The sequence below is a fragment of the Taudactylus pleione genome, unplaced genomic scaffold, assembly GCF_031769625.1.
Source record: "Taudactylus pleione unplaced genomic scaffold, aTauple2 ptg000711l, whole genome shotgun sequence".
Classification (NCBI taxonomy): domain Eukaryota; kingdom Metazoa; phylum Chordata; class Amphibia; order Anura; family Myobatrachidae; genus Taudactylus; species Taudactylus pleione.
In genome coordinates, this window is record NW_028285113.1 from 5,961,564 (window position 1) to 5,975,722 (window position 14,159).

Here is a 14,159-nt window from a genome sequence, read left to right on the forward strand (position 1 = left end):
GAAAATAGGGCTGGTTCATTCATTCCATTTAGCTGCAAAATTGGCAGTGTTCAATCAGCAATTGGCGCTTTATATGTCTGGTGCAGGTAAAGACCGTGGAAGCTGGTGTTTGATTGGTTGCTGTGGTTTCGTATAAATGTTGCACTTAAATTCAATGTTAGTAAATGAATCATAATGTCTCCTCTCCAGCAACTCTAGCTTTGAACATGGCAGGACTAGAAATCTTGTGGTTTTGCATCTCTTGAGAGAGAGAGAGAGAAGAGAAGAGAGAGAGAAGAGAAGAGAGAGAGAAGAGAAGAGAGAGAGAAGAGAGAGAGAAGAGAGAAGAGAGAGAAGAGAGAGAGAGAGGAGAGAGAGAGAGAGGAGAGAGAGAGAGAGGAGAGAGAAATATATATATATATATATCGGCTGTTCCTGAAGATGAACTTCAAGGCAAGACTTCCGAGAATCGGATTAAGATGTCTTTGATCCTACGTTTCGCTATTTCTGCAGTACAGTAATACCGCTTTTATACCTAAATTCCAGGTCTGACCCGGAGGATGGAACAGGGCGCCTAATTCAGATTTGATCGCTAGGCGGCGTTCGCACATAGCCTGCCGATGTTTGCATTCTGCGCAAGCGTACAAGACCCAGTGCGCGTGCCCGAACTAGTCCAAGCGATCGGTAAGCGTTCGCACCCTGTACACAGACGCTCCGCAAGTATGAGTGACAGGTCGTGCCGTTTATGGGTGGTGACAGGGGGTGGTCGATGGTAACTGGGGTGTGGTGGTGCAAACGCAGGCGCGTCTGGGCATCTGAACGCCGTTTCAGGGGCATGCATAAATAAGATGCATCGTCAGGGTATACGTCACATGGCTGAATTACACACAGCAGCACTCACAGTGCTTGCGATAAGGTATGGTCAGCCACAAGTGCTGCGTACGGGTCCGATGTTAGCGATTGTTTCATACACTTCCTGGAGATGTATGTTACTACGGGAAAGTGGGCGTCTTGTGTCAGGCTGGTGGGCGTCTAATTACATACCGCGATCGAACGGCAAGACATAGTGGGCGTGCTAATGTATTGACGTACGATCGCTGGATTTGCATATTTTGGCTGCTGACGGCTACGTGCGAACGCATCCTAGCGAACGAGTCTAAATCAGGCCCAGGGTTTCAAAGCGGATTTCAAACCAGATCAGACCCGAAATTTAGCCGGCAGCCGACCCAGGATATTCCCGAGTCGGTGCCATTCACATCGGAGCCAGGTCTGCAGTAACCCAGCTCTTCCGGCGTGCAAGTGGACGCTTGGAGATGACGTCATCTCCAAGTGCCACTGAAGCCGGGATGCGGCACGGTCCAGGTCATTGTGACCCGTATCACGCCATTTACACTGCAGGGTTCACGGGTCATTCCCGAGTTAAACCCTGCAAGTTACCTGGGTTGGATTGCTGGGTCACTCCACCCGGGAATCCAACCCTGTCCCCTTTCACCTAAGCAGGAGATCACAGAAGCTGGCAATGGGTGTCTTTTAACTATAAAACGCCTCCTGCGGATTTTGCATATTATATCACAGCCGCTGTGTACAAATACCGGGTGCTGACTGGCCCACCTCTGAATCAGGGTCATTTTTGTAATGACCAAATGTAGGAAGTTAAGTAAAAAATAATTCCCAAAATAAGAACGGAATTTACAGCCAAGCCGGTAAAGGGGATGGGGTTGATATTCTGGCAAAGGGGATGACGTCGCTTAGAATACCAGCGCCGGAATCCCGACACCTGTCAGAGTCCTGATGTTGGCATCCTGAAGGTAACGAGGTTAGTGGGAGGGCTAGGGGTTAGGCACTATGGTGAGGTTAGGTTTAGGCACCGCGGAGGGGTAGGGGTAGGAAAAGGGTTAGGATACCTACTGAAAGGTGTCGGTATCCTAACCCTAGCAGGATGCCGGCGTCTGGATTTTGACCGCCAGGATCCCGAGCGCCGGTATCCTGTACCCAACGCCCGGTAAAGATGTGCAAAGTAAATGCCCAAAATATGTCAAAATATATGCCAAAAAAATGTAGGTCAATTATTAACAGCCGTTGTTTCATCTTTTTTTCCCTTATATTTACCCATATTTAAGTTTCAGTTACTTCACTAATTAATTAAAATATGTAATAAAATCTATTAATTTTAATTAAAAAAAAATTTACAGCAGAAACTATTTCTTGCAACAACAAAAATTTAACCAGCAATATCGGTCACTTGTGATTCATAGAATACCAACATTTACCCCAAATTTTCAGGTAACTCATGCCTCTTGTCGGTTCCATATCTTGTCACTTCGTTCCCTGTCACTTGAAGTCAAAGGCGCAAATTCAAACTGCGACACTCGCTTCATTGTTGTGGACATGCTGTGTCCTTCTCTTATAACACATCAGCCAATACCAAAATGTCCCCATCACCTGTCACCCACTTGTCCAAGAGCACACTTGAGATTTCCAATTGTCTCCTGGCCACTGGTGGTCTGCATAAGAAGAAAATGGCTGCTGTTTTTATGAAATATATTTCTTAAATAAACAAAAATAAACAAAAACACAAATCTTAAGAATATGCCGTGGCATGCTAAAATCATCCAAAATATGCAAATATGCCAACTGAATTATGCCTATATTGGATTGATTTGACATAAAACAAATAGATCCGAGCTTACGCATTTCATAAGCTGCATAAGGGCCTCATTCAGGTGTGGATACAAATGCCATCGCAGCTGCAACTTCTCACAGATCGGAATTGCTAAAATATGCTAATGACTCTCTCGCCTCCCAGTGCTTAGATGTCTCCAGACACACAGAGGGCTTTACTGCTGCGAGTGGCTAATTCATGGATGCCCAGAAAATAGTGTTTGAATGGTCTGAAACACCTGCATTTTTTTCTAACCACCCCCCGTTACCTCCCCCAAATGCTGACTACCTGTCACTCACTTTGCGAGTGATTACCCTGTGTGATAATTGCAATTCAATCTCTGCGCATGCACAGTGCGGCTAAAACGCCTGCGCAATAACTAACAATCGCTCAGTCTGCGTCCACATCTGAAGCAAGCCCTATGCCTGGTAATGACCCATCGCATGCTTTCAAAAGCCACCCGTCTCCTACAAGGGGTTAATGAAAGGGTTTTGACTATTGATACATCCACTTCAAGTCACAGTTTTTTGTTCTATATGCTGAAGCCCGACTATTGGATAAATCTTTCAGTACCCTCACATTTCTGGGTTGGGTATGGGATGCAGACTCTCAGGATCCCAGCAGTGAGAATCCCGACACGGTCAGAATAACGACACCTGCCGGTAAGTACCCTAACCCTACCCCTAACCATCTCTTCCCGCAGCCTAACACTAATCCCCCCACAGCTTAACCCTCCACGCAGCCTAACCCTCCCCCTAGTGCCTTACCCCTAAACCTAACCCTCCCCTTAACCCCCTTACCGTAGGGATGTCAGCGGTCAGGGTTCCTACGCCGGGATTCTGAATGGTGTTGGGATTCCAAGCCGGCATTCTGGGTCCCGGCATCCAAAATTCCTGCCTACAACCCCTCTGTGGAAACACTCTATTGTACTAGGCAGCCGTTGGTAAAAGGCTGCCCAGATGGACCCCTCAGTAATGGTTACGATAGATTCATCTATAACCACTGCCTGCGTTGCTGCACTGATCAGAAGGGTGCAGGCAGTGGTTATAGATGGATATCTCTGTGCCCCCCTGATAACTGGCGCCTGGAGGCCAATGCCTCCATGGCCTCCGGGAGTTCTGCCAATGTGCAGCTCTCTAGGTATCAGCTTGTAGGAGCCAGGGGCCCTGATGGTGGCCCTGCTAGTCGGTATGAAGTCTTCAATCTGAAAATGTATAATGTTGGCATAGTCTGAATGTCGACATTCAGAATGTCGATACCGACAAAATGACGACAGGGCTTAATCCAATTAGGTGCAAGTTCATAAATGCAAGTTTGTTTTGTGAAGCTCACACACGTTGCACTAATGCTCGCTCCAGAGAAATGAGAAATCGCATTAGAAATGCCAGTTTGCATTACTTGCTGCGAAGGTGTGCACATTTTTTATAAAATGCGACTTTGGAGAAGGGCATAAAAAAGTGGAGAAACCAACCTGGTCCCCAAAAAAGTGGCAACTGAGATTGCACCATATAGAAGCCTGTTAAGAGGACATAAGGAAAGGACGGGAGGTTCTTAAAAGGCGTCAAATTGGTAATTTTTTTATGTTTTTGAAAGAGTAAAAAAAATAAAAATTTAAAAAGCAAATTTTTTTGTTTAAATACAAACGAATAAAATGGAAAATGCCCCAAAAAAATTGGAAAAAAAAAAGTGATTTTGGCGTAACTTGTGATGACTTTAAATAAAATAAAAAAATATATATGTTTATTTTAATAAATATTTGTATTAAATTTAGGGTGCTTAAACTAACAATAAAGTTAATTTTGGGGTAATTTTAGGCCATTTTTTACACCCAAAAATAACATAATTATTAGCCAAATTAAGCTAATTGAAAACTAATAAGTGCCTAATTAGACATTAGAGGGCGGTGTCCAAGGGGTTCTGAAGCAATTCCCAACATTTTTGCTTTAAAATATAGATTTTACCTACCTATATACCTGCTCAGGGGGGTGCACACAAAAAATCACGAATTTCCTCTGGAAAAGCTTACGGATCGCAGTTGCTAAAATATGCTAATGCCTGCCACATAAAGATGCCCACTGTTGCCTTTCGTATCCATCTAATGTCGCACTCCAGTGTAAACATTGGTACCATCGCAGAGAGCTCTTATTGTCAGGTTGCGGCCTAGGATCGGCCGTTACTCACCTCAGTGCCGGTTTCCCCTGATCTCTAGAGCGGTCAGACGGCAGGTGCGGCGGCGACGCGTTGAGGATTATACCTGAGGTCTGCTAGGACATCCATGTGCTCTCTCCATGATGTGGCTTCTGCGGTTACTGTCATGGATGCAGCCATGACAGATTTCTACATGGGACAAGGGGACAGAACATCTGGCAGCAGGTGAGTATGTGTGATTGAGGTAGGTGTGTAATAAATTTATACTATCTACAGTGTGTGTGTTGTGTCTTTATTTAACTATTTATTTTACAGTGGAGGTATGGGTACCGGCCGCCTGCTGGCACTTGTAGTTCCACAAGTGCCAAAGGGCAGGCATGCTGACACCTGTAGTTCCACTGTAAAATACAATAGTTCACTACTATTTAACACTTTATTACCCCCGTACCCACCGCTCCAGGGGTGAAGAGCCCTGACGTTCAGACCAAGCCTCCGGGGGGAGGCTCCAGGGGGGAAGAGCCTGAGGTTCAGACCAAGCCTGGGGTTTCGAGAGAGGGGGGGCACCTTTTTGGGGGGGTCCCCACCTCCCCTGAGATCCCTGGCTTGATCTGACCGGCTTGGGGTGAGAATGCTTTGGCCATGGAGACCCAGTAATAGGGTCTCCTGGCTGTGGCATTACACCCCGGTCGGTTTGGGTCCGCTACTGGTTTTAAATATAGGAGGACCCCTACGCATTTTTCACCCTATATTTAAAACCAGCACTGGCTCTGCAGCCAAGTGCTGGTTCCTAAATTACGGGGGAACCCTACTCGTTTTGTTTCCCGAGATTCTTGGAAACAGGACTGGCTGACCAGTCCAGGGCTGGTTAAGCTTTTGGGGTGGGGACCCTATGTCATTTCTTTTAAAACATTTAACCCGTTTTTTACAGGTACAACACACAAGCAGCCTTCACGTATCTCACTGATATGTGCAGGCTGCTAGCTCGGGAGAGTTTTGCAGAGAGAAGACACTGCAATCTTGGGTGAGTAATTTCATCTAAACTTGCTACTAAGGGGGGAAAAAATCTCGATCTGCTTCACCATCGGAAAACTCACTTTCAGCTAAACTCACTACTTAGTAAATTTGCAAGATGAAAAACGGGAAAATCACCTGAGATTCGGCGATGCAAATCGAGATTAAAAGAAAAAAAAAAAACTCGAATCTTAGTAAATTTACCCCTATGGGGCTTATGTAATAGGGTAATAGGGTGTGAGCTGGTGCCGCTGCGGGAATTCATGCCAGTGTTCCCGTATTTTTAAAATGGCCAAGCTGGATTAGCCTTTAAAATGATTGCCGTTTTAAAAATACGGGAACTCTTGCATGAATTCCCTCAGAAGCGTCAGCTCGCAGCCTATTACTTAAGCCCCTATTTGTTCATTCACATCAGTCCCTGCCCTGGTGGAGCTTACAATCTATATTCCCTACCACATATACAGCCACACACTACGTTCATTTTTTTGGGAAACCACTTAACCTACCAGTATGTTTTTGGATTGTGGGAGGAAGCCGTAGCACCTGGAAAAAACCCACACAAACATGGGGAGAACATATAAACTCCACACAGATAGGGCCTTGATGGGAGTTGAACCCAAGACCTCAGTGCTGTGAAGCAATAATGCTGACCACTCTAGTTCATGTGTGTCTGTATAAAACCAACATGCAATTCTGCGGACACTAAGCAATGCTATGCCGATGTTTGCGCAGTTGGCCTGTCTTCTCTACAGCACACACCTCTGTGGCGCACTGCGCATGTGTCGCGATGGTTTACCGATGGCAGTCGTGGCGGGAGAATTTTGACGCAGAGTGATTGACAGTCAGTGTGTGTCTATGGGAGGTAACGGGGGAGGAGTCTAGTCAAACGCAGGCGTGTGGTGAGCATTTCGTGGGCGTGTCGTAGCTAACCACTGTGTCTGTGTATGCAGTTTCCACTGGACATTCTGAACAGCCACTGGGTTGCTCAGATTGATGCTGCGTCTTTGGACGCAAGCAGCCGATTAAAGATGCGGCTGGTGAGCGTCTCTGCGCAAACGACAGCGGCTGTGGCATTAGCATCATTTCTCACTACTGCTGCGTACACAGACACAGCCTGGTCAGGAGGCGCGTGCACCTCTATGTCAGGCCCATCATGCTTTCCCTTAGCACAGTGGTTCTCATCCCCAGTCCTCAGGTGCCCCCATGTAGCCATGTTTTCAGGATTTATGTCTATGAAAGCAGGAGGGATAATTACTGACCCAGCAAAGTAGATCAACTCGGCTGTGACTTGTGTTGGGGGTACTTGAGAACTGTAAGTTGAGAACCACTGTCTTAGCCCAAAGTGTTCGTGGATATAAAAACGCATGTGTTCACTATATTACGTAGAGTTGTTGACAGTGACCCATATGTATTAAGCCTTGGAGAGAGATAAAGTACCAACCAATCAGCTCCTGTCACTTTACAGTCTGCGTTTTGAAAAATGACAGTTAGGAGCTGACTGGTTGGTACTTTATCTCCATCCACTTTATCTCTCTCCGAGGCTTAGTACATCTACCCCGTGTCGACGTGAAAATATTGACATGCCCATAATGTCTACAATCTATATCTGCACTATCCTTAACCCCTAATGTCGACATTTTCACATGCCGACAATTATGTCGACATTTTAACCATGACGACATAATAGTGACCATCGACTTTTTGACTGCATGCCTAAAAGAACACATATAAATTGTTCATTCCTGATAACTGGTCAGGACACCTCCCGTCAGCCATGCACTAGTACATTTTAGCAAATATTGAGATACACAGAAAGTAAAGGAATAAAAAAAAAAATAACAGATTACAGGTCCAGAAATAGAATAAAAAGACACATTTAGTGGAGGCCTAATCAACTGGTGACTGCGGATTGGATCTGATCTGTGGCAAGATTTTAACTCACTTCCTCTACTAATAGTGAAAAACGATTTGAGGCCTAGTTCAGATGCGCACACTAAGTGATCGCTTAATTGCTACTGCGCATGTGCAAAATATTCTGAAAACTCCTATGGCGCATATGTCACCTTACGTTGCTGGGTATGGGGCCGCTGGTATCAGAACTGGCAAGGGAAAACCATGGGCGTTCCTGGGTGGTGACCTAAAGACGTGTAAAAAAAAAATCTGTCACATGGGCGTGTTATGGGAGTGCCATAGGTGTGTCAGTGACAGTTGCTGCGTTTGCATTCTCAGATCGCCAGCGGCCATGTTCAGACGGAGACATTGCTACTGCTCTAACGGTGGTGCAAGTGTCGACGGAGGACTGTCGAGAACCACTGGTGGTGTTACACTGAAAGAGTGCTTTTCAGGGCTTGGGCATGCTAGTACACAAGCGGAAGACTGATACTAGCATTTGCATATTATAGCCTCCGAGGCTCTGCAAAAACACACAGCTGCGGCGACCTCTGAATCAGGACCTTGAGCGTTTCATAGCTTTTTATTTTGCCCTGCCATGGCTTGCTGTTTTCTTGGGCTTTGCCCCCTTGCTGTGTGCTCTGTGCATGTGTGAGCAGATGAGAATACCGTGATGACATCATAGCGCGTTATCCACGAAGTGAAGGGAGGAGCTGCCCGGCCGGGGAACCGACATGGAGATAGGAACAGACATGCACGCCTGTAAGAAGGAAGTTATTGGGTGGGTGGGGGGAAGGGGCCACAAAAAAGTACTGTATAGTTAGGCTTACCATGCCATCCCTTTAAACCGGGACACTCATGAATTACACAGGATCTGTGGCTGATTGATACCAGGTGAGATGCAGGCTTGAAGTCAGCCAGCCACAGAACCTGTGTAATTCATGAGTGTCCCGGTTTAAAGGGATAGTAGGGTAAGCCTATGTATATTTATTTATTAACATTTACTTGCATAGCGCCAGCATATTCTGGCGCGCTGCACAATTCGTAATATTAAAATCCATATAAAGGTGAGAGGGCACAAAATAAATAAAGCTATAGAATAGGGACGGAGACAACATCTATAAAGCAATGTAAAGGGAGGGGGCATACACTCAATCAAGCTATATGAATGGAAGGAAGGGGGCACAAAGGGCCTAATTTAGATCTGCACGCAAATGCCATCGCTGCTGCCATCTCTCACGGATCACAACTATGAAAATATGCTAATATCTCCAAAGCTTACTCGTGCTTAGGGATGTCCACTGCTGCCTTATCATAAGTGTTCCATGGCGTGCAACCACAAAACCATCGGGAACATGGACGCAGATCTTGCAGCCACGTAGCTTCTGAGTAAAGAGCCCCATACACGGTGCGATGATAAGTTGGTAAGATGTGTAGTACAATTACCCTTGAAATTCTTCATACGATGTAGTCAAATGCTGTAGATTGAGCGGTACAGTCTTCCAATACAATGCATAGAAGTGTATTAAAATTGTACTCCAGATCGTAGATCTGTTTTGCAGTAAAGGTGCCCACACACATAGCGACATTTTACACGATCTGGCCGATTCCGACGAATCGTGACGACAGATCATGTAAAATATGGCCAAATCGTTAGAAAATCGTGAGTCCCCACTCACGATCACGATGCGATGCATGTCCCCGCTGGTTCGCACATCGCATCGTCAGATCTGCCGTGCAGTAGGGCAGATCTGACAATCTGGGACAAAATGCACTTGGAAAAAAAAAATAAAAATTAAGATGCACGATAGATCTTACTGCTTTTTACTCCAAATCGTGTGTAGGAGCTGCCGGGGGAGAGTTCAGGGGAAATCACACACATCGTGGGATCGTGTGCAGATCGGTATGTGTGGGCACCTTAAGATCTACGATCCAACTAGACAAGTTCGGGGACGCGCATCGGCATCATATTCAGACTGAAACAACACACGATGTGCACGATTGATCGTTACGACTGATCAAAATCGTGCACATCGTGTAAAAAATCGTACCGTGTATGGCAGCATAAGTCTAAGCTGTTGCAGCCATATCGGGTCTCCAGACACGCAGAGGGCTCTTCCACTGCCAGCAAATTGGTTAAATTCGTGTTTTAACCAATTTGTCTGAACAACCATTTTTGTCTGTTTTCCAGTGTTTGTGAGCAAATGGACGATTGTCATTTGCTCCCATAATTTACCAGGATTTAATTCCAACCAGCCAGATTGGACAGATATCTGACAGATAATTGTATAGTGGATGCCTTGCTTAACAAAAAACATTTTATACCATTGGAGGTTATGACAACAGGGAACATACTTGTGCCTGAACTTTAGGGGTGACCCTGTCACTGACATAGGAGGCTATGCAGACCAGCAGATGCAGTCCCTACACAGCAGCTCAAGTAGTATGTTGTGGGACTGCAAGTCCCAGGATGGGCTGAGCCATGTTCCCTCGCAGATACACACCAGAGCAGCGCCCTGCGCTCAGTCAGTCTGTCTGTGTATCTCTCTCCCCCGGTCACAGCCTGGACATCATCAATCTCGAGTCGGGATCTTTAAAAAAAAAAAAAAAAAAAAAAAAAGTGTTGGCTGGGGGCGTGGCTTTCCCGGAAAACCTCGCCCCCGCCCCCCAGATCACGGCCTCATCCCCACGGTGGGCGTGGCCCAGCTGCTGGTCACGTGCACAGGGGAAAAGTTTTGCGCTCCGCCCAGCGGGATGCGGGGAAAGTTTTCTTCCAGTTGCTGAGAGTTGCGAAGCGGGAGCTGAGGCGAGAGAGAGAGGGGCCCTGCGCCGGCGCGGATCCTCGGGGGGCCCCAAGCGGACTGTCACCCTGTGGTCGAGCCCCTGGCAGGGCATTAGGGACTGCGGACGACCGGTGACATGAGCGACAGCCCCGCAGTGTGACCCGAACCCCGGGAGTGTGTTACCCCCCTCCCTTCCCCTCAGTCGCTGCCCTCATACCCCCAACATGGACCCCGGGCCCCAGCAGCAGCAGGCCCCCGCCACTGCCCCGCAGCCGCCCCCGGCCGGGCATCAGATCGTGCATGTCCGGGGGGATTCGGAGACGGACCTGGAGGCGCTCTTCAATGCGGTTATGAACCCCAAAACCGCCAACGTACCCCAGACCCTGCCCATGCGGATGAGGAAGCTGCCTGACTCCTTCTTCAAGCAGCCGGAGCCCAAATCCCACTCCCGGCAGGTACGGGGCTGAGGGCGGTTCTGGGGGGACCCGGGGAGTGGGTATCAATAAATACATTGAGTTATTTCCCCATCCCTGCAGGTACGGGGCTGGGGGGTAATCTTGTCTATATAGTACCAATCTGGGGGGTCCAGGTGACTGTGCCCAGGTGGGCAGGGGGCTCTCTGCATGGATACATTGTAACACTTCCAGTACTGGTCTGAGTCTGCGGATATGTATGTACTATGTAGCACGCAGCCCTACAGTAACCAGATGCATAATATACATTCTTATACAGGACTTTATCTCATAATCTAATATCTCTCTCCTTTCCCTGAGTGTTATCTCCAGCTGGGTGATTGCAGTAACCTCTTGACTCTGTCCAGGATTTATATAGAATATATATTAATATTTTTTTTTTTTGCAGCCACTGAAATGGCTGCTGGGATGCAGCAAACTAATTCCAATACACAACCACTTGTTACTCAGTGACTTACAATTCTGAACATTTTTCTTTTTCTTTTAAACTCCTGCTATATGCTTTCTATGCTGGTGAAGTAAATGCAGCAACCTGCAATCCATCCATTTCTCCAGGGCCAATGCAGCTTCTCCAACTTCTAGCTGAGGGCAGTGTGGTGGGTGGGGGTGGATAAGTTTGCATGTAGAGTCCTGTAAACTCCCACATAGGCAGGGTGGGGGGAGTGCACTGGTTTATACTGTGGGCCCTGTGTAGTAATGGTGCTCTGGAAGTCATTTATTAATAGCTTTATATGGCTGTTCCTTAGCTGCCTCTGATCTGTCAGCTCAGCCTGGGAGACTTAACCCCTGGGGTGCCAGGCAGTGCTGCAGCCAGCTTTTACTTTTCCAGCGGACAAACCTCTGTAGTGGCCCTTTTAGTCCTTTTTGTGTGTGTGTGTGTGTGTGTGTGTGTGTGTGTGTTTAATCGCTTACTTATTAGTTACTATATAAGAGTTATTTTCAATCTTTCTTTATGATGGAGTTGCATACCTACACACTGGATGGGAAAGGGGTTTCAACTGGAATCAGGAGAGCAGGCTCTGCTGGAGGGAAAGATCATAGTGCTGCAATTTGTGGCACTGTAATCTCACCTCTGGCTACAGAAAATCAGTGTTTTCCCAACAGCTCTGTTTCATGTGTGCACATCGGCTGTTGTTTCCTGACCTGGGAAGCTCCAGTTACTGACTATTCAGACTCTACAAACAAATGCAAAGCCTTCTGAGCAACTTTTTACATGCTCAACTTGGGGTTTCAACCAAAATAGACTTCCATTTCTCATGTGCTTACTATGCAAGGAGTACAGGGCTAGGAGGGTGAGGGAACATTTTTGGTTTTGTTAGAATTTTTATTTTCTGTTTTTCTTAGTAATGTTCAATTAGCGTAAAAAAAATAAAATAAAATCAACCAGTCTGTATCCATTATTTATTTGACCCACAGTATAACATTTCTTGTTTTGCAAATTCAGTGTTTGCAACTTTTTACTAGGAAAGTTTGTTATATAACTTCTTGGTAAAAATGTTACAGTTTATACGAGCTTGAGGCTTAGCTGCCTGTCTCGCTCTATCATTTGCTACATAAGTTTGCTATAATAGGGGTAAAAAAAGGGGGGGGGTTACCAACCAATAAAAGAGAAAAAAATCCTGCAATTGTTTTGAAAAGGATGATTGCTGGCGGCTGGTTTTCCCAATGTTGGCCTCAGGGTGGATCACCGGGGGGGAGGGGCTCGCCATTTAAAAGCACATGGAAGTATAGGAATGTGTCCAGGGCAAGGGAACTACTTAGTCGGAATTATCATCACTGATGGGCTAAAAGGAAACTTTTTAAATTGATTTATTTTTCTTTTAAATAAATAAAATCCTGTATTATAGAGTGTTTTTAGTGGCAGCCTGGTGACACAGTGTACATTGAGACCACCCTCTTACGTACACTAGAACTGTTCACTGCTGTCTAGAGTTTGTGGATGGAGGAGGAGGAGGAGGAAACATCCCCTTCCCCCAGCTAGACCATCAACACAGAACCCTTCATCTGCCATGGCCACCCAAGCTCTGTGCTACAAAAGGCAAATCTGTGATTTGTCACTGCACCCAGCATTTGTTAATACTTTTTCTCAGGGCTAAATACAACTTTTAATCTGCTAGTGGGAATTTCCATATACATTCACTGCTTTTAAATGGCCATTAGTGTACTTTGGGTGATTGTTTTCAACTTTCCCAAAGGTTGCTTTGATTTATTTTTTTTTGTACACCCAGCACCCAACTTTCCTATAACAAGTTGGGGCTAAAATTGCTGATTTATTATTATTTGTATTATTTTTTTTTAAATGGGCCGTAGTTTTATATATATTTTTGCAACCAGCCACCCTGTGTATGTAGATAATGGTTTTCTCCAACATTGATTAATCACAGAAGTAACTATGAACTATTTTTGCTAAATAAAGTTAATCAATAAAACCGTTCATGTGAAAACTCAGCATTATAATGAATATTCTGCAACCTAAGATGTTCTAATGTACTACACCTATGGACCCACTGGGGAGAGGGGATCAGGTGCCCACCACAGACACTTATCATTACGTGGTTCCGCTGTGCACTCTAAGCCAGCCCCATCACCTGGAGATCCATCAGGTCCTGCACGTATCTCTCCTGGGGTCCCGTACTCCCACCAGTCACATAGAGCCGACACACAGCTCGGACCACATCAGATTCTGTCCGGTGACTGTCCACTCCAGTAGCCATTCCTGCTGTTTCCTGTTGCTCCACCTAGAGCTTCAAGTCACAAGGTCATTCTGGCGATGGGGATATAGCCACCACCAATGTCTGGCCTGGCCTGTCCTTTCTCATAGCTCAACGATGTGGGTAGAGTGTGCTGTCAGATTATCTCCACTCATTTAAAAATGTATGAGGCTAATCAACATGAAAGTCGGCCGCTCCTGTCAGATCGGAAGCAGCCAGCTGAGGTCCCTACACTGTGTAGGGGGCACCCAGGCTTGAGTACCACCTAGCCTTGCTAATTGGTTGAGAACCGCTGCTTTACCTAATATATCTTTTGTATAGTATTAAGCATAGTTTCTTACTATTCCCGTGTGTTTGAACCAGAGACGAGCAGTTTAGCTCTGCCGAAAAACGAACACATTAGAACTGTGGGCTTTCGAGTCAAAACAAGTCCCGGCTCGGGTCTTCTTGCCAGTCGGATCTCTGATCTAAAAACCATATCGCGTGTGTTTTTGGTTAGGCC

General features: G+C 46.1%; 1 protein-coding gene across 4 annotated transcripts in view; it reads left to right on the forward strand.

Moving 5' to 3' along the window:
* The first annotated feature begins 10,442 nt into the window (after window positions 1-10,442).
* The window catches only part of YAP1 (Yes1 associated transcriptional regulator), a 97,229-nt gene continuing 93,512 nt past the window's right edge, over window positions 10,443-14,159 (forward strand). For all 4 annotated transcript variants that reach the window (XM_088456642.1, XM_088456643.1, XM_088456644.1 and 1 more), the window contains exon 1: window positions 10,443-10,928. In XM_088456642.1, coding sequence (XP_088312768.1) covers window positions 10,698-10,928 — 231 coding nt within the window. In that variant the 5' untranslated portion in view covers window positions 10,443-10,697. The remainder of the gene's footprint in view (window positions 10,929-14,159) is intronic.